This window comes from Poecilia formosa, unplaced genomic scaffold, assembly GCF_000485575.1.
Source record: "Poecilia formosa unplaced genomic scaffold, Poecilia_formosa-5.1.2 Scaffold116, whole genome shotgun sequence".
In the NCBI taxonomy this organism is placed as follows: domain Eukaryota; kingdom Metazoa; phylum Chordata; class Actinopteri; order Cyprinodontiformes; family Poeciliidae; genus Poecilia; species Poecilia formosa.
This window is the reverse complement of record NW_006800055.1, coordinates 684,019-702,265: the sequence shown is the minus strand read 5'-3', so window position 1 is coordinate 702,265 and position 18,247 is coordinate 684,019. Positions and strand designations below refer to the sequence as shown.

Below are 18,247 nucleotides of genomic sequence, written 5' to 3'. Positions count from 1 at the left end.
GGTCTTAATTTTTTCCAGATCTGTATATATTTCATGATGGACTAAGCAGACAAAATGTATCCTATTAATCCTATTCATGCTCAATATTTGTGATCATTTCAAAGTAAAATACATTTGACACGTTTGAATATTTACTAATTATACCCCTTATTTATGTGCTTTATGTCCGCCTCCCCTGCTGCTCCTGTTTCTGTCTTTGTTAGTGAAACAGAAGTGAGTCCATTTCCTCTGAGAAACATGATCAAGCTGTTTCCCTCACACATGAGGTGTTTTGAAAGAAATTGGCTCCAGTCCCAGCGGAGAGGCTGCTATAAATCATGACATGCTGATGTTTGTCCTCAATTTGTCCTTTATGAATGATATGAAGCAGATAAAGAGAAACAAGAGCATCTTCCAGGGACACGCTTTGCTGAGTGAGAAGGTGGTTCTTGTTCTGACTTTTATAATTCCCACCGGCTGACTGGGAAAGCTTTGGGAATAACAGCAGCACAGAGACACTCCTGTACTTCTATTTCTGTTGTTAATTAGATCCAAGATACATAATTGGTTGAAAGGACACAGTTATAAAGGGAAAAGGGGAACAAATGTGTAATAAAGATGATGATCCATGCAACATTGTATAATATTTTCAGACAATATTTTATCTTCCAAATATCTTTGTGTGTGCGTTTGATTCATGAAAAAAAAGTGGAGAAACGTTTCTTAAATCTGAAGCTATTGATAAGCTGATTGGAGGTGTGGGTTGTTGAGTTCATTTAAAATATATAGAAAGTTGAAAAAATGTAAGATTTATGTTTTTTTATTATTATGTGATATGTTTTAAACCACATGTGTCAAACTCGAGACCTGTGGGCCAAATCTGGCCCGCCATAGTTTCTTATGTGGCCCTTAGATTCTAGACTACTAAATGTGCTTAAATACTATGTTATCAATCAAATCAATGCAGTTTTTGTCTGTTTACCGACAAATTATATAAATTGACTTTTTATTACTTGGATCATGGACTACGATCTGACATCAATTAGACTCCCAATTATGTATTAGCACAAAAAAGAGGGTGGATTTTACATGAATTTGCACAATAATACTCAAGAAACCGGAGGGTCTGACTGATATAAATAAGAGCCCCAGTTAAATGACATTTAACTGAAGTCCTAAAAGGGGTGCGGGATTTAATGTTTTTATCTTTTTTAATCTTTTTCAAAATGTCTTTCTCTTTGTCATTGTTTATTCAATGTCACATGCTGTTCTTATTTTAATTATGTAAAGCACTTTGAAATGCCTTGCTGCTGAAATGTGCTATACAAATAAAATTTCATTGATTGATTGATTGATACATTAAGCGATTATATTTTTGTGATTTCAATTTGCGCAACTTTATTGTTAACAGAAACACAGCTAGTGTCTTCTGTCAGGCTTCTTGAGATGTTGCTGTAATACAGACTGCTACAGGAGATCCTTCAGCATCTACAACTCTTTGAAGAAAAAATGTTACAACATTCAATTCCCACTCGGATTAATACAGTATTTGAATATGAGTTAAACTTCACAGTTACTTGCAACTTCATGTCGCTTTATCCCATAAAATCCCAATAAAATCCAGTGGCGTTTGCGGTGCACTGTAAACTGAGAATGACGTAATTTCCAGATTACAGTTCTGTCTTTCTAAGCAAATGAACCATGGAGAGCTGGTGTTTGGGTGTAATGTTCCTTTAAAGGCTGTTGCCCCCTGCAGCGTCGTCATTGCGCAGAACAGTTTGAACCAAAAAGCGGAGTGACCTTCCTCCGCTTTCAGTCTGAGAGGGGCAGCACTGAAGCAAGAAGCCGCTCACAGCTCCCAAAGTCCACCGCTACAGCCTCAGAAATGAACAACAACTTAGTCGGAGATGAAGTCGGGTGAGATATGCCTAAAAGAGTTTCCCTGTGTTTCCACAAGAAAAATTTTCTGCTGTTTTGTAACTTGCAGCCTGCGCTCTGTGTTGTCAAGCTGTCATTTGACAGCTAGCTGCGGCTAGCTCGGTTAGCTTCAGTAAGCCGGAGGAAACGCGGCTAAAAAGTGAAACTAGTCCTCAAAGTGAGTGGGTTGTTTGTGTTATGGCTTGTGGCGAATTATACCTGGTTGACCTGCGGTAGTGACACACTAGTTGTCAAATTGGTTTTTACTGTTGTCACTTATTTCTAGTTAGCTCCAAGCAGCAGAGCTAGTTTTGCTAGCGCTCGTCAGCGAGGCGAAAGTCAGCTCTTGACTCCGCCGCGGCTAGGACATTTAGCGGGCACTGCTGGAGAATGGAGCATCCTCTCCTGCACCGGGCTCTCGGTTTTTACATCCATCACCTCACACCTCATGTCGATTATCTCCACCGGGTAGCTACCCGAACAGTTGAAACAGACGCTGAACTTCACGGTTATTTAATCGGCACCGGGAGTTTGGTTCGCTCCGCATGCAGCGAGCCGAGCAACCGCGCTTCCCCCGGCTCTGCTTCGCTGTGGTCGGGCTCTCATGGTTGAAGGCTGGTGGTTTCCAGTTAGCTCCCCCAACGTCACGGCTCTGTCCCGGGCTGACTTACGTGGCAGGACGTTTCATGTAAAAGACCTCTTTATTGTCAATGCCGCTGCTTGCAGTATTTAAAGCGCAAAGTGGCGAACAGCGAACATTAAGACGCGGTGATTTTAAGCGTTGCACCGTGTGTTTATATCCTGATGTTGCAGCAGCTTGTGTGTGTGTGTGTGTTTTTCTTTAAACTTTTAATGTTATATCCGCACATTTTAGCAGAAGCTCTGTTTTTCTCTCAGTTTATCTCTTTGCTATAACTAGTGATTATGTTTGGTCTCATCTTTTAGGAAACTTTTTGTAGGTGGACTGGACTGGAGTACGACACAAGGTAAGTCCTGCCGCCATAACATAAGTAGGCATGTCAGGAAAATAAAAATAAAGCTAAAGATGTAATTGCATATTTGTGGAATATTGCATTGACTGCAAGTGCCAATAAAGCCACAAGTTCTTCATTCATCCAATTTGTCAAATATAACTAGCAAGAAAGATTTGAATGCATTGTATGTAAAACCCTATGAAATGCTGCATTCAAGCGTTGCACTAATTGACTTGTATGCTGATTATAATTCCATATGTTCTGCTTCTCTATTCAAAACAAACATTTCCTTCTGAAAACAAATGATACCAGCATCATGTTAGGACTCCAGTTAATATCATGCAACTTTTATCACCATCTTTTAGCTCTGCAGAGGTCTGGAAAAGAGCCATTAATTTACATCAGGTGTTTAGAGTAGAATAAAATTACTTTTTATTGTCCCACACTGAGGAATGTTTGGGTGCAACAGAAGTAAAGTGACAAGCAATCAAAGTATGTAAAGTATCACAAATGCATATAAACAGAAAATATATAAAAACAGAATTAAGAATAATTTGCTGCACTGTAACAGTAAAAATACAACATAAAAATACTGTGCAGTTATTAAAAATAGTGTAATCTGAGGCAGAGGTGGGCAGAATACACAAAAATTGTACTCAAGTAAAAGTACTTGAACATATTTTTACTCAAGTAAAAGTAAAGAGTGGCCATCCAAGAAATTACTCAAGAGTGAAAAAGTATTTGGTAAAAAATCTACTCAAGTACTGAGTTACTGATTAAATTGTCAATCATTTAATATTTAAAAGTTGCATAATCAGACAGACCAAAATATAAAGTTAAGTGGAAATTTTATTTTAAGGATGAAAATGACAATAATTCAAATAAGTAACAAAAAATAACAAAATCAGGCAAAAGAAAATCTTTCTAAATCAGTTTCTTTCAATAAAAAAAACTTATACAACTTGAACAAAAACTGCAGGTCTTTGGTTGATTTTTGGTTAAAACATGTTTTGTTTTTTTCATTCAGTGAAGTAGAAAATCCAGAAATTTTACTCAAAGAAGAATAGAAATATTTCATAATAAAATTACTTAAGTAAAAGTACAGCACAGTAAAAATCCTCCTAAAAGTCTGTTGTTTTTTCCCCAAAAAAGTTACTCAAGTAAATGTTATTGAGTAATTGTAACTAGGTACTTTCAAACTGTGTGCCACTGAGTAGGATCAGTTTAAAAGAAATATACAAAATGTGTGTTTTTTCTTAAAAACAACAAACTGTTCACAATAAGTGACAATAACAGGAGGTTGTTGGGAGCGGTGATGGTAATAGAGTTTAACAGCAGATCGAAGGAAGGATCTACGGTAACGCTCCTTTGTGCACCCAGGATGCAGCAGTTTGTCGCTGCAGGAGCTCTGCAGTTGAGCAACACATTGTCCAGCAGTGATGTTACATTACTTATTCCTTCGGCCTCCCATCACCTGAACGGGGTCAAGAGGTCGTTCTGGGGCAGAACTGGTGCAGGATAGTAGATCTTCAGGACTGGACTGGTTGAAATTAAAAGGCAACAATGTTTAAAAAGCTGATAATCTGGGGTAGCTGATCTCATTCTAGGGAAATTAAAACCATAATAATAATTCAGAAATGTAAAAAAATTTGTATTTAACTGGCAGATATTTCCCTCAAACATTCATAGACGCTCTACTTTTTTAATGCTTTGAATAAAATCTGTTGATTGATTTGTATTAGTTTTATCGGCTAGAAAATATTTTAACCTTTTAAAATGACTCATTATATTCTGAATCAAAAAGTCATCCTGCTTTCTTTGATGTAAACGTTAGAGTTAAATGTAGACTCGTTGATCAAATGAATCAAATCAGTTGATATGGAGCTGATATTTAAGGCAAATCAAATGCATCTGTCATTAACATGAGTAGATGGCAAGTTATATTCTAAAAAGGTTTTATTTACATTATCAATGTCATTTACTGAAACTGCAATCCTCATCATAAAAGAGTGCTGCTGTAATAATAATAATAATAATAATAGTTATTATAAAACCACATAAATTTTACATAATTTTTGACTAAATGTGAAAAAAAAATCTGAAGAACTGATTAAGTACAAGAAACCATCTGATAACTGGGCCTTTAAATATATAGCATTTAAAAAAAATAGTTATTACAGGATGATAAATTCATTACTTCTATTTGATATCGGTTATGCAGAACCAGAGCAAATGGTAAAATAAGGCATGTTTATTACGCTTACTTAATTTTTTATTTATTAGTAGACATGCACAAATTTTTTTTTCTGCCGATTTCAGTTAAACTTCAAGGCACCGATTCCAACTTTTATTTTAAGTACATTTTAATTCATAAAAGAAAAATGTGCTGCTGGGTTTTATTCATACAGGAATTGGTTTTGAATCCCACTGACTTTGAATGAATAATCTCAATTTATGCATAAAGCAATAAATAACATTATAAAAAAGAAAAGTCAAAGTACATGCAGGTGGTTGATGGATTTATTTACTGAAATTATTGGAGAATTTTATTTTTGAGGCATTAATTGCACAGGTTTGCAACTGAAAGTCATTTTTGTCTTCAGTTCTGCTGTATCTTTTAATCTTTTCAGGGGACAAAAATTTAATTAATAATCTGTAATCAAAATTTATCATTTTTAAACCACTGCCATTTTTGTCTATTTTGACATTTTAAAACAAACAAAAAAAAATATACATTTCATTATTATTTCATCCGCTGATCAAATGCAAAATGTGTCAATCGATTAGTGTCTCTCTATTAATTATTTGCATTGTTTTGTAAACAAAGGAAATAACACTGGAGGCTAAAGGCCTGCAGGAAATGCTGATTTGTTTCTGCTTTGCTCTTTCTCTTTCAAGTCATTCAAGGTATTTTCCAGATATGATCTAAAGGGAAGCGCTCTTGTACATTGAGACAGTTTAATTTTATTTAAATACACATCTTTATGATGCTTTCACATGATATTTGGCAGGAAGACCTGTAAATCAAAAGCAGTTGGTTTATATTTACGTCCTGCTTGCATTCAGACCCAACAGGAGTCGACTTCCAGGTTTGCTTGAAGCCCTTCTGCAGCTCATGGCTAATTTGCTGTTGTTTAACTTTGCACAAGAGCTTGTCTGTATTTACCGCCGTCTTAACTTTAAGATCTGCACCACAGTTCTGCGTAACTCTGTGGTTTTTCTTCTGCGCCGATGCCCCAGGGCTTTCCAGCAATAAGAAAACCGATTATACGAGCTCTCCAAAGTGACTTCTCATTTGTTCAAACTTGCTCGTCTTGGTTGAATCGGCTCCCTGGGTGTGTGCTGGGTTTGCAGTGCTCAGTAGCATGTTTGGCACCGTACAAGATGACTCTAGCTCTGTGCTTTGTTTGCTCTTAGGGAGTTTCTGTATGCGTCTTATTCTAATTTAATGTTTTCACGTAAATAGTCCAATCCCTGGTAATCTGATACAACATAAATTCAAGGTCGCAGGAGGATTTTCAGGGTTTAGCAGCTCAGGATGCTTTACTTTTGCACTTCTTTTTGCCCCACTTACATCTTCAGAGCAAGTTTAACTGCTAAGCATAAATTCATCCTCCATTTATCCTGACTGTACTTCTTGATTCTGTTTTTGAATCTGTGGTTGTAATTTCCTGCAAAGCTGTGAAATATCAATGCAATGTCTGTCTCTGCTTTCTTAGAAACTTTGAGAAACTACTTCTCGCAGTATGGAGAGGTAGTAGATTGTGTCATCATGAAGGACAAAACCACAAATCAGTCGCGAGGCTTCGGCTTTGTTAAGTTCAAAGACCCTAATTGTGTACGAACAGTGCTGGAGACAAAGCCACATAACCTTGATGGAAGAAATGTGAGTATTTTAGGCTGTAAAACTCCCCTGCTTTGTGCTAACTGTGCTTAAACATATTTCATATTTATAGGAAACTGTTTGAGGAAAAAGAGAAATTATATTAGGATACTGACCTTTCTGTGCAGTCCTATGAGTGAAATGTGATGTTTAGAGTAAATATAAGACTTTATTGTCAATATATATACAGCTCTGGAAAACATTGAGCCCAGTGCACTGAATCCCATTGAAAACCTCCTGGTTATTCCTCCAATTATTGATTTCTGAACTCTTCCTGAGTTAAAACATTAGTGTTGTTGTTTTCTTTGCGTTATTTGAGGTCTGACAGCGCTGCATCTTTCTCGTTATTTTGACCATTTCTCATTTTCTGCAAATAAACACTACATTTTTGCTTTGAAATTCAGAGACATGTTGTCAGTAGTTCATATAATAAAAGAACAATGTTCATTTTACTCAGACATATACATAAAAAGAGTAAAAACTGAGAAAATGATCATTTTAAGTAGTCTCTTACATTTTTTGTCAGATCTGCGTTTAGGTACATTTAAGAAAATTGAGAGTATAAGTTAATTTATTTAAGTATATCAATTAGTTTAAGTCTTTAAAGTCTCAGTTGATGGAAAAACACATTTTCTGTTTTGCAGTATCATGTAAAATCAACTGCAGATATTTTTAAGTAGAGATATTGGTCAGCAGAAAAGTATTTTCATGAACTGATGCATGCACTCAGTTCTTAGTGGGGCTCTGCCGAGGCGGTAAGGCAGTCCAAGTTGCCCTAAAATGTATTTCTAATGTAAAGAAAAGGGCTTGAAATCTGGAGACTGTGCCAGTTTTGTCATAATAATCGATAGAATACTATAATTAAAATAATCATTAGTTGCAGCCCTGCTTGCAGCAAGCACCATGTTTGTTGTTGCGTTAATATGATGCATCGTTAGGCGTTTAGCTCATGAATCTACATTCGACTTTCTTCTGTTCTTCTCCTTGAGAATATTGTGGAAATATTTCCTCCTCCTCTCCCGTCAGATTGACCCAAAGCCATGCACACCCAGAGGAATGCAGCCCGAAAAGTCTCGAACCAAGGAGGGCTGGGTAAGGGTAATCTGATTACTTCTCAGATAAAACACACTTACGAAACAAGATGGCGGCTTTGTGCGTGCTGACGTCACTCTGAACGATGGAAACTGATGGAGTTCAATGATGGGGGTGGAAAAAAATCCATATTTTTCTAAAATTAAATATTGTTTAAAAAATTGCTTAATTGAAGGCTGTTCATCATTAAAGATTTTCCTGAGCGATAAATTGTCCCAGAAATTGTTTTGATAAATAATATTATTGTTTTGAGATCATTTTCAAATGTTATATTTATTATTTTCATTATTTTATGAAAGTTTTCCCTCTCAAAACTTTAACTTTGTGCAGAACACTTAACACTAGAGCTGGAAGACATTTTAAATATTCAAAATAAAACCAACAAGCAAAAACGGTAAATAAAACGGAAGTAAAAACAATGAATAAATTGGATTACGATGTCTCTGAAACTAAAATTACCCTTCAAAAAGTTTACATTTAGCTCATTTTAACTTATCATATGATTAATTAATTGCTTAATTTGAGAGACTTAATTGGTTTATTGCCTAACCCTATCATGAAATCACACATTAAATTCCTTATTTATGGTTTTCCCGTCTCTGTGGCTCCTTGGTAATTTGTAGAAACATTTTTAAGACAAACAGCCACTTTTATGTGAAACGTTCTCCCTTGTAGCATTTTTCTCTGGATTTGGATTTGAAAATAAACTGGATTTTATGATGTAACAAAAAAAACAAATAGCTCTCAGCACTGAATTTATTTAGGCAGTGAGAAATCTTTCCTCCAACTTGGATAATTTTGGGTCAACCAGCAAATGCTGCAAAGCTGGAGTCATTTTAAGTCACATATTTGGCTGTATGAAGAATGAATGTCAGCTTTTTAACCCCCCACCTTCCCCAAGTCATTCAGCTGGTTTTTACTGAAAAAAGTCAAGATTAATTGGGTAAAAAATAAGTAATTTAAGCAGCGCCTTGCTTTTATTGCCAGATTGCAGCAGCAGCAGAGAAAAGCTCTGCGGTTGAGTGGAAGTGGAAGATGCCGCGTTCTAGACTGGAGCTGCATTGACTTGACATGTTAAGAATTATACCCCAGGGCAGTAGAAGAGCCTAATTTCTTCTGCACCGTCTAAATAGATGATAGCGTACTGACCTCCCCCTCCTCCTGAAGTGATACTGTAACACACTTTGATATCAAATCCATCCACTCTCTTGCTTTTTTTTATTTCAGAAGGGCAGCAAAGCTGATAGCAATAAATCTAAGAAGATATTTGTAGGTGGAATTCCCCATAACTGCGGAGAGCCTGAACTCAGGGACTATTTCAATAGATTCGGAGTGGTAAGTATCACTGCTGCCCATTTAGTGTTGGTTAAAATCACATTAACGTAAAAAGAAAAAAAAAAGTCCCATCAGATTTCCTCTGGTTTTGTTTTTTTCTGTTGCATTTAAGTTTTTCAGACACAGATAACCTGAGTGAAGATAAATCAGAGTTTTCAAATTTTGATTATTAAAAGAAAAAAAGCCAGCCAACTTGCCTCTGTGTGAAAAATTGAGTGTCTGCAGCTTCCTGCTCCAGCACCGCTGAATAAAATGAACGACTAAAACTGAAGTAGAAAGTTTTGAGAAAACCAGAAACTTGGCGTGTTTTCACACCTGATAGTCGGTTAGACGGTTTGGGACCAAAGTTGCAACATTTGTTACTTTTTCAGCTGATGCGCTTCTCTTTCTCACTGCACTGTGTCAAATGGACCAAACCCTTTGAAAAACCTTTTCCCCTCCTCGCCTGTGGGGACGCTGCATCAAGAGCTACTGAAGAAGACGCTGAATGCTACTTCCTTTTTATGAAATGTAAACACAAACAGAGTGGCGTCAGATTTAGTAGGATTTCACTTTTGTTTTTGGTAAAAGACAATGAGCCTTTAATTTTAAAATTATTTGAATAAGGACGACTTACAGGTTCTCAGCTCCTCCATTGCGAATCGTGTCGAGCTTGAGAAATTGCCAATTTTCCTGTACCTTTAAGTTATTTCTCCACCTTTATCAAAGCAGCAGTCTTGAGCTTGAACCACTGTACTCAATGTGGTAGAGGCGGGTGTGAGCAGCACCTTTACAAGTGTGATTGACAGCACAAAGACCCTCCTCTTGGCTCTGATTGGTGGTTTTTGAGCAGGAGTGTTGTATTTCTGCAGATGGCAATAGGACCACAGGGAGGAGATGGAGGAACCTGATTTAGTTTTTCACATTTTCTGTCTCATATTACCAGGAGATTGTAATAGTTTTAATAATTAGTTAAATAAATAAATGTTTATAGAAGTTACCTAGTGCTTTGCCAAACCTGCTGATTGCCAGTGACGCTGCGGCAGCAATGCATCCAGATGTTGGAGGACAGCGTTGCAGACACCCGATTTACAATAACTGATGATTTTTTGTGTGGCTGAAATGTTTAAATTCAGCCACAATTAAGGGTTATTGAGCATCAGTTGTCTGTTCTCCATTAGATACAAATGCAGACTTTGACTAGACCAACTCCCAGAAACCTTCATTGTGTTTCTCTATAGCCATTCAGAGATGAAGTGACTGCTTGTCAAAATTTGCTTTAGCTTAATGTAACGAACCGATGGGCGAACATTTTCCTTCAGGATTTTTTTGGTTTGCAGCAGAGTTTGGTTATTCCAAGCTGTCCAGATCCCCAGATCATCATACTGCCGGCACCGTGTCTGACCATAAGCATGACGATCTTTTTTCTGAAATGCTGCTTCTCACCAGATTAGTAGCCGTTTTATTCGCTGAGCATCTTTCCTGTTGAATCATCACTTATTTCACCGAAGCAAGTGAGACCAGCGTGGTTTAGATGTGGTTCTGGGTTCTTTTGTGACCCTGATGAATCGCCACTTCATTCCTGGAGTAATTTTTGTTGGCCAGCCGGATGAACTCCATGTCTTTATAATTTGTTGTTTATGGCTCTCACTGTTTCACTGGAGTCTTGGAGCCTAGAGGGCAGCTGCACAGATCAGTCAATAAATACGCCCCAGTTCATTTTTCTACCACACACACTGTCTGCGTCTAGTCGGTGGCCGACGCTCCGAGGCGCAACGCCCACATCAGCACAATGAGGCTAATTTGTATTAAAGATGCAGATTTATGCGTTAATTGATAAGATCCAACAAAGTGTTTTTGAACCTTTTCCAGACTGATGGATGTCAATGGTTTCCTTGTGTTATTAAATCTATTTTTTGGATTTTTTTCTAGCTTAAAATAGCAGGAAAAGGTTCTATTTGAGGAGATTCTGGATGCTGCAGCTCTGCTTGTAAAGTTGAACTGATATTAATCATTAATTACAGTTAATTGATTTAAAGTGATCAGTTATTGTTTTACATAGGGGTTGGTTGCTTTGGATACCTTTTTTCAATTTTAAATAAATGAAATTATTTTGTAAAATAATCTACTCAGGTTATCTTTGTCTATCATTTTTGATTATTTGAATCCATAAAGATACATTCACACAGCAGATCTTGATACTTCATTCTGATTTTTGATTCTTTTTTTTGCTTGTTTGTTCATAGTACCAATTAAATGCGACTGTAATAAAATTTCAGTTGATGAAAAATATCCAACCTTTTTTTATGCCAAATTTGATTTCTGATTTTAATCTTTTTCTTCTTCGATCAATTAAAAAAGTTATTTTTAAAAATTAAATTAATTTTTTTCAATCCTTCTTTCTGTGAGTTGACCTGAATTCAAAGTCGAAATAATTAGAAGCTGTAAATACGCTTGTCAAACAAGATGGCTGACATCACTCAGTCTGAACTATGGAAACTCAGAGTGCACTGCTGGAAAAAAAAATCCAGATTTTCCAAAAAAATTAATTTTCAGAAACAGAAAATTTGATTAATTGACGACTACTACTGTAGATACTTGAAAACAACAGATTTAGTATCACATGTGGAAGTGACAAATCAGATTTTTTTTGATGATCGAAAGAATCAGAATTGAGTCGTTCAGACTGGTGTGAAAAAGTCTGATAAAGGTCGCATTTGGGCAAAAAAAGGAACAAAAATCAGATTTGGGTCGCATTTGCCTGGTGTGTGAACGTAGAATGAAACACTTTTTCATGGCATTGAAGAAGAACGTTAACAGTGAGGGTTATTAAATTGAATATGAAAGGATCCTGTCCATTTTTCTAAATGGAGCCACTGTTTTCCTTTTGTCCCGTTCAAGGTCACAGAGGTGGTAATGATCTATGATGCGGAGAAGCAGAGGCCCCGAGGTAAAAGCTGATCCCGTTTTTCTCCCCCCCTCTCTCCCGCTCTATTCCTCACCATCTTAAATCCCATGGCAAACTATTCTGGCCCAAAGTGAGAAATCACAACCCATTCATTTCCATTTAATTCACTTAAAACATGTCACCCTGCAGCAGGAGTTGTATGTTGGACGCACACTGAATGACAGGCACTTAAAAGAAGCTCAGTTTTCTAGAAAACATTTAGTAGAAAAATGACTAATTCGTCTCACCATCTGCTATCGCTTCATGATTGAATAAAACTTAACTCATTGTGTTTTTATTGTTTTTTCCTTCATGTTTTTTGAAGTTACTGTAGCTATTGTAGGGTTTGCTTTGTAGTGTGTGGGTTGTGACCTTGGTGGAGAACATGAGTCTTCCTGTGATTTTTCCTCAAGATTGATTTCTGAAAAGAAATCGGTGATCAAACAGAGCAAGAAAGCTATTTATTTTAGATTTCTTACATTGAAGGACAATAAAAACAGAGGCTGTAGCTTTAAAAATACCTCTAACAAGACGACTTATGACATTTGTTTGTTGACTTGAGGTTATTTGTAGTTGAAGGTTCTGCTTAGGCTCTTGATTTTACATTAGGACACTAAAATATTTAATATGCATGCGGTAGAACGCCATTTCGATTTATTTATGGATTTATTTTTATTTTATTTTTTTGTTTAAAGGGGACCTATTATGCAAAATTCACTTTTTTGACATTTTTATACTTCCATTTCAATTCAAATTCAATAATACTTTATTGATCCTAAAGGGAAATTAAATATTTTTGTAACTCGTATTAATTAAAAATTCTTCTGAGTTATTGAATCTCAGATGTTCCTAAAATCAGCTTAAGATCTTAAAGAAAAATACCCAGCTGATTTTTGGCGATGAGTTACAGTTTTTTGAGGGGTTTAGAAAACGAGCCATTTCAAAATATGTCCCAGTGCAGTGCTGTTACCTAGCAACCCCAGAACCTGGCCCATCACCTAGCAACCCAACTTGCTCCTGCGCTTTTGTTGGTCAGTTTGTTCTACCGCTGTATGTGCCATACAATGTACCTATTCTAACCTGTTCAAGGAACTATAATAACTTTAACAGCTCTCCATATTTCTGCAAAAAATAAGTAATTATTTTGCAGGAATTTTGCGAGTTCTAGTTTTTGTTTTTGTTTTGTTTTTGTCGCATTTGCTTGAAAATATGCCTTACACTTACTGTGGCAGTGACAGCAGGGCAAATGTTTTGTGTATTTTAACAGGATTCAGTTAATGTTAACGCATCGTTGTCTAAAGTTTTATGTAATGTTTTGCTTTATAGGAACAAAAGCACCAGGACACATACATTTATATTTAATAGTATGTTATGTTTAATATGTTTTTTGTTTTTTTTTAAAGGTTCTTGCTACAAAACACTACACTAAGCCGTAAAAACACAGCTAAAATAAATATTTGTAATTGAATCAGTTTTTTTCTGTGCTGTTATAAAGATATTTTCTTTTTATGCAAAAAGAAAAATTAGAAAATCCCACATGGGACGGATGAATGCAAATCCGTGTCCACAGTGGCATTAATTACACATGTTGATGTATAGCTTCATAAAATGCTATCTTTTTTTTTTGTTTTTTTTCATAGTAGATGCTTCTCCTATAAAATACAACAAAACGGATTCATTCAATTAATGAAGAAGTTAATGAAATGCATTCTGGGATCAGAGCTAAAAGGAATTGCTACCTGATAAGGAGACAGATTGTGGGAAAAATAGGTGCTCCAAAAAATACAGCACTTAATCACAGTGCGCAGCTGGCATATTGAGAACAGTTTGAGCATCTAAAGAGGGATTTGTCCTTCAGAGCGGCGGCTCGCAGCCCAAAATCCATATGGCGAATACGACATCGTTACCACAGGAACAATAGCATTGAACTAAACATTTTTCACCCATTGAAAAGTTTCTCTAACCTATTTCCCGACTACAGAAATGACTGACTTTTACATCTGTCCGGTTAAGTCATAAATAAATGATGAGCCTTTGACATGTGTCGACACTTTTAGCATTCACGGTCTCCTTGGGAATCAGACTCGTCCCGCCGGCTGTGCTGGCGTCAGGCTCGGTCCGCTGAGTTACAGCCACAGCTGTTTCATCTGCGCTCGTCCCGCATCGCGGCGATGCGGCCGCTGACCCACTGCTTCCATTATCGCTCCGCCTTTTATGTCACCATTCATCCGCTGTTGGGAGGAACCCAGAATAGTTTATCATTGGGATTTAACATGATGATCTGCATCAGTAACAATCATTTATTTAATCTTTAATAGCATTAACGTTTTCTGGTACTAAAACTACTTTATATATGTCTTAAAGATTGGAATAAGTTTTCTTTACCTTGATTTAGAAGTAACTTGTACTTGTATCTTAAATGGCATAGTATGTTTTCCCATTTGTAGAAAATTAAGTATTTTTGTAAGTAAGCCCTTTCTATTTTTCTTTCTTCTGTCCCCTTTCTCCTTGTGAATGGTTTGAATGTGATTAACTTTGTTTTCATAAGATTTGTCTTTTCTCCTTTAGGTTACTGTGCATTGACAGGTAACACAGAGGTACAGGCCTGTTGTAAAAGCACTTCATTTTTACTCTGAAACGGGGTCTACAGAAGGTGCATCAGTTTTTAGACTGAGATAAGTGGTGAGAGAGAGAACCGACTTACTGAGAGTTTTCAATCAGGTTATTCTGGTGGATGGGTGCATATGAAATATTTACTGCATTTATTCTAACCATATGTATTATTTACTGGTAGAAAACTGGCACTACATTTTCAATTGCACTGATCAGATTCTGCGTTTAGTGTTAAATCAAAAACCTGTAATCAGTGGTGGTTTTTGGCATACATGCATTAATAAATTAACAGCTTATATAAGTGTTAGCAAATTGGCGATAACATCTGCACATCCATTGTGGAGAGTATTGAGATCTGAATTTATTAAGTATATGAAAATAATTTATTAAATATTTTTGACTTGTTTGATATTTGACTGATTCATTTAATCTGCAAGTTTGGGTTTTAAACATCCTTCCTGTGTAAAGTTTAAACATATTGAGACATGTTTTTTCATTTGCATTCCCTACTATGTACTATAGTCAGTTCTTGCATCTTAAATGCATGAACTGCTACAATATAACATTTTTGTACCTTTTGTTTCTATGTATGTTAGAATATCTCATTTGTAAGACATCAGATGTTTTACATCTTCTTTTGGATTCTAGCGCACCACAAAACCTGTGTGCTAAATGCCAGAGGCAAAACGGGTCAAACATGAGCTTTCCATCTTTAAAACATAAACACGACGGAAAACTTTCTGAAAGAAAGCAAGCAAGCTTGAAAGAAAGAAAAATCCAAACGATTTGGACTATTGGAGTTATTTTCATGGAGTACTGTCGCCATCTGACAGGTTTGGTTGTCTGAATGGTTAATAACAGGCAGTTTTCATGTGGAGTCCCATCTATACCGAAAGATATTTCACAAACACGCAGTTAATAAATTGAATTCCTGCACCAAAGAGTTAAGAAGTATATATAAGTGCAAGTTTAAATTGATATTTATCACTGTGAAGGAATACAAAAGAAAAAAAAAATCACCTGTGCCCCTTAAGGGGATCAGTAATTTTCAAAAAGTCACTCCAGGTGTAATATGTAACCTTTCTATGTAATATAATATAAAAATGCAATAAATAACCTTAAAACATGCAAAACAATAGCTCCCAATGAGAAGTTGGCAGCAGTTATCATTGTAACATTAAACATGGCTAAAATGGGCAACATTAATAATGATACAAAACATAGCAATTTACTCATGAAACACTGTGCATTATTAATTTGATCTAAAATACATGTTAAAATACACTGCTCAAAATAAAGGGAACACTCAAATAACACATCCTAGATCTGAATGAATGAAATATTCTCATTGAATACTTTGTTCTGTACAAAGTTGAATTTACTGACAACAAAATCACACAAAAATCATCAATGGAAATCAAATTTATTAACCAATGGAGGCCTGGATTTGGAGCCACACACAAAATTAAAGTGAAATGTTCCCTTTATTTTTTTTGAGCAGTATATAGTACTTGTAAAGAAAACGCAGAGCTGATTCTAATACATACCACAGTTACAGACACCTGAAAAAGTGGCAGTTACAGGTTGCTACGGTAACCACCGCCAAGAGCAGCGGAAAAAGAAAATAAATGTTGACTAAACAAAATAAATTCAAAGAATAAACAAATGTTGACAAACTTCACATTGATAACGTTAAAATAAAACCCCATTTTATATAAATAAATACATATAACCAACATTTTAGAAACCATTTTCTACCATTCCAGTTTGAGTGCAACCAAGATATTTCAAACTTCTTAATGGTGCCAGCGTGGTTGTAAATTTAGGTTGGGGACGGGTCATTGACAGATGTTATTAATAGTGGTAGAGCATAAGGCTGGGGAACGCCTGGCGTTGCACTAGAGGTCTCTGAAATCGTCTCGTAGGACGTTTAATTGGATCCAGGTTAGGTCCCTAAGTGGAGATGTGCTCTCAACCCAGTTCTGCCAGAACCCAAAGATAATCAGATTGAAAAGTAGATCACTGCAGCTTGTTAACACTCTGTAGAGAAGTTTTGAAGTAGTTCATTGAGAGGTTGGTGTTCCCAAAAAGTTTGACTTTGAACTCGATTCTTCTTGGTGCACTTTGTGTATTCCCCGTGAAACCCTTTGAGCGAAATAAATAAACGGATCGGCGAGGGGAAAACGCTACGACCTGTATCTTTGTGTTACCTTTGTAAGCAGTTTTGCGAATGTCCGTTTTTTTTTTTTAGGCTTATCCTGGCAGACTCAAAAGTAAAAAAAATACTGAATTTGGGAAAGCTCGGAGAAAGCTTTAGGCATTCTACAATTTGTGTTACTCCATGTTTTTGTGATGCATTAACAATGGCTGCTGCGAGTGTGTGCTCCACAGCAATATACCAGGGGACAGATCAAGGTGGGGTTTGGATGAAACGGCACTAACTAACAATATGTAACAATACTGCAATTTATTATTTAGGTGGAAAATTTACCTTACTGACCGACCTCATTTTGTAACGATCCTCACCCATCATCCTTCATGTTTAAAATGTAAGCTGTTCATAATTGTTCATTTCACCAAGTATTGCTAAAGAAAAAGGTTTCCTTCAATCCCCCCAGGCTTTAGTCTTGGATTTGTGTTGCTCTGCAAGTCTGCGACGTCATCCGAACCCCAGGAGCCTCTTGCTCATCCTTGACGGATCCTCAATCTGCTGAAGCCCAATACTGTTCTTCATCTTGTGTTGTCACAACCCCCTGCTACCTTGATTCACTCTTGGTCGTTGGCTAGGTTTTGGATTTATTACTTTCGAGGCCGAACAATCAGTGGACCAGGCTGTCAACATGCATTTTCACGACATCATGGGCAAAAAAGTGTGTAGTTGTAGTTTTATTTTACCCTTAAGATCGAACAGAGGCTTGGGCGATGTGCTCTGATGATGATTGTCAGAATTTTCATCAGCAGCTTAAATGCATCATTTAACATCCTAAAATAACAAGAATATTGGCACCACGTAACAACTTATCTCGGCTTCTGTGTGGATTTAATTGTCGCCCAAGGCTTTGTTTAAACTGACCACTCCTTTAGAGTGTCTCAAGTAGATTTAACCAAAATTTCTTAAATTTGTCATATTTTTCTGGCTTTCAGTGCAAAATTATTTCCAATTCAAGTAGTTTAAAATACCATTTATCACCTAAAGGATTGGTCTAATCAGTTCTGTTTTCTTTTTTTCTTCATTCTTTCTTTTGTCTGTTTTCTAATGTTTTGTTGGCAGGTCACTTACATGTCAACATGTTTTATTTTTTAATTTTTTTTTTCTTTTTGAAAAAGTTCAACTCGGTGACCTCAGTCGAATCTCCATACTGTGTCTGTTAGCTGTCGGAAAAAGCAAAAAGGAAAGTGTGAAGCGCCAGGCAAAAAAAAAGATATTTGCATATCACTTCTGGGTGTTTGTTTAGCTTGCTGGTTTCTCCAGATGGATGGAGTTTACTGCACTCGTTGCAAGGCGTTTCAGATAGAGGCAGGTAAGCT

The 18,247-nt window shown here is 36.4% G+C and overlaps 1 protein-coding gene and 1 long non-coding RNA gene across 5 annotated transcripts in view; one reads left to right on the top strand and one right to left on the bottom strand.

Moving 5' to 3' along the window:
- Nucleotides 1-1,683: 1,683 nt before the first annotated feature.
- The window catches only part of dazap1 (DAZ associated protein 1), a 33,855-nt gene continuing 17,291 nt past the window's right edge, over nucleotides 1,684-18,247 (top strand). For 2 of the 4 annotated variants that reach the window (XR_001663121.1, XM_016675572.1), the window contains exons 1-7: nucleotides 1,687-1,896; nucleotides 2,842-2,882; nucleotides 6,590-6,756; nucleotides 7,780-7,845; nucleotides 9,073-9,180; nucleotides 12,061-12,109; nucleotides 17,507-17,589. Coding sequence is in view for 3 of the 4 variants with exons in the window: in XM_016675572.1 (XP_016531058.1) it covers nucleotides 1,865-1,896; nucleotides 2,842-2,882; nucleotides 6,590-6,756; nucleotides 7,780-7,845; nucleotides 9,073-9,180; nucleotides 12,061-12,109; nucleotides 17,507-17,589 (546 nt within the window). In the remaining variant the exon portion in view is untranslated. Of the gene's footprint in view, nucleotides 1,897-2,841; nucleotides 2,883-6,589; nucleotides 6,757-7,779; nucleotides 7,846-9,072; nucleotides 9,181-12,060; nucleotides 12,110-17,506; nucleotides 17,590-18,247 lie in introns of all 4 variants that reach the window. The other 2 variants (XM_016675571.1, XM_007560548.2) reach the window with 2 other exon arrangements.
- LOC107837127 (uncharacterized) lies at nucleotides 13,319-17,508 on the bottom strand. The gene is made up of 2 exons (XR_001663122.1): nucleotides 16,267-17,508; nucleotides 13,319-14,337 (listed from the first exon to the last, which is right to left on the bottom strand). It is a non-coding gene; the product is annotated as an uncharacterized LOC107837127 (long non-coding RNA).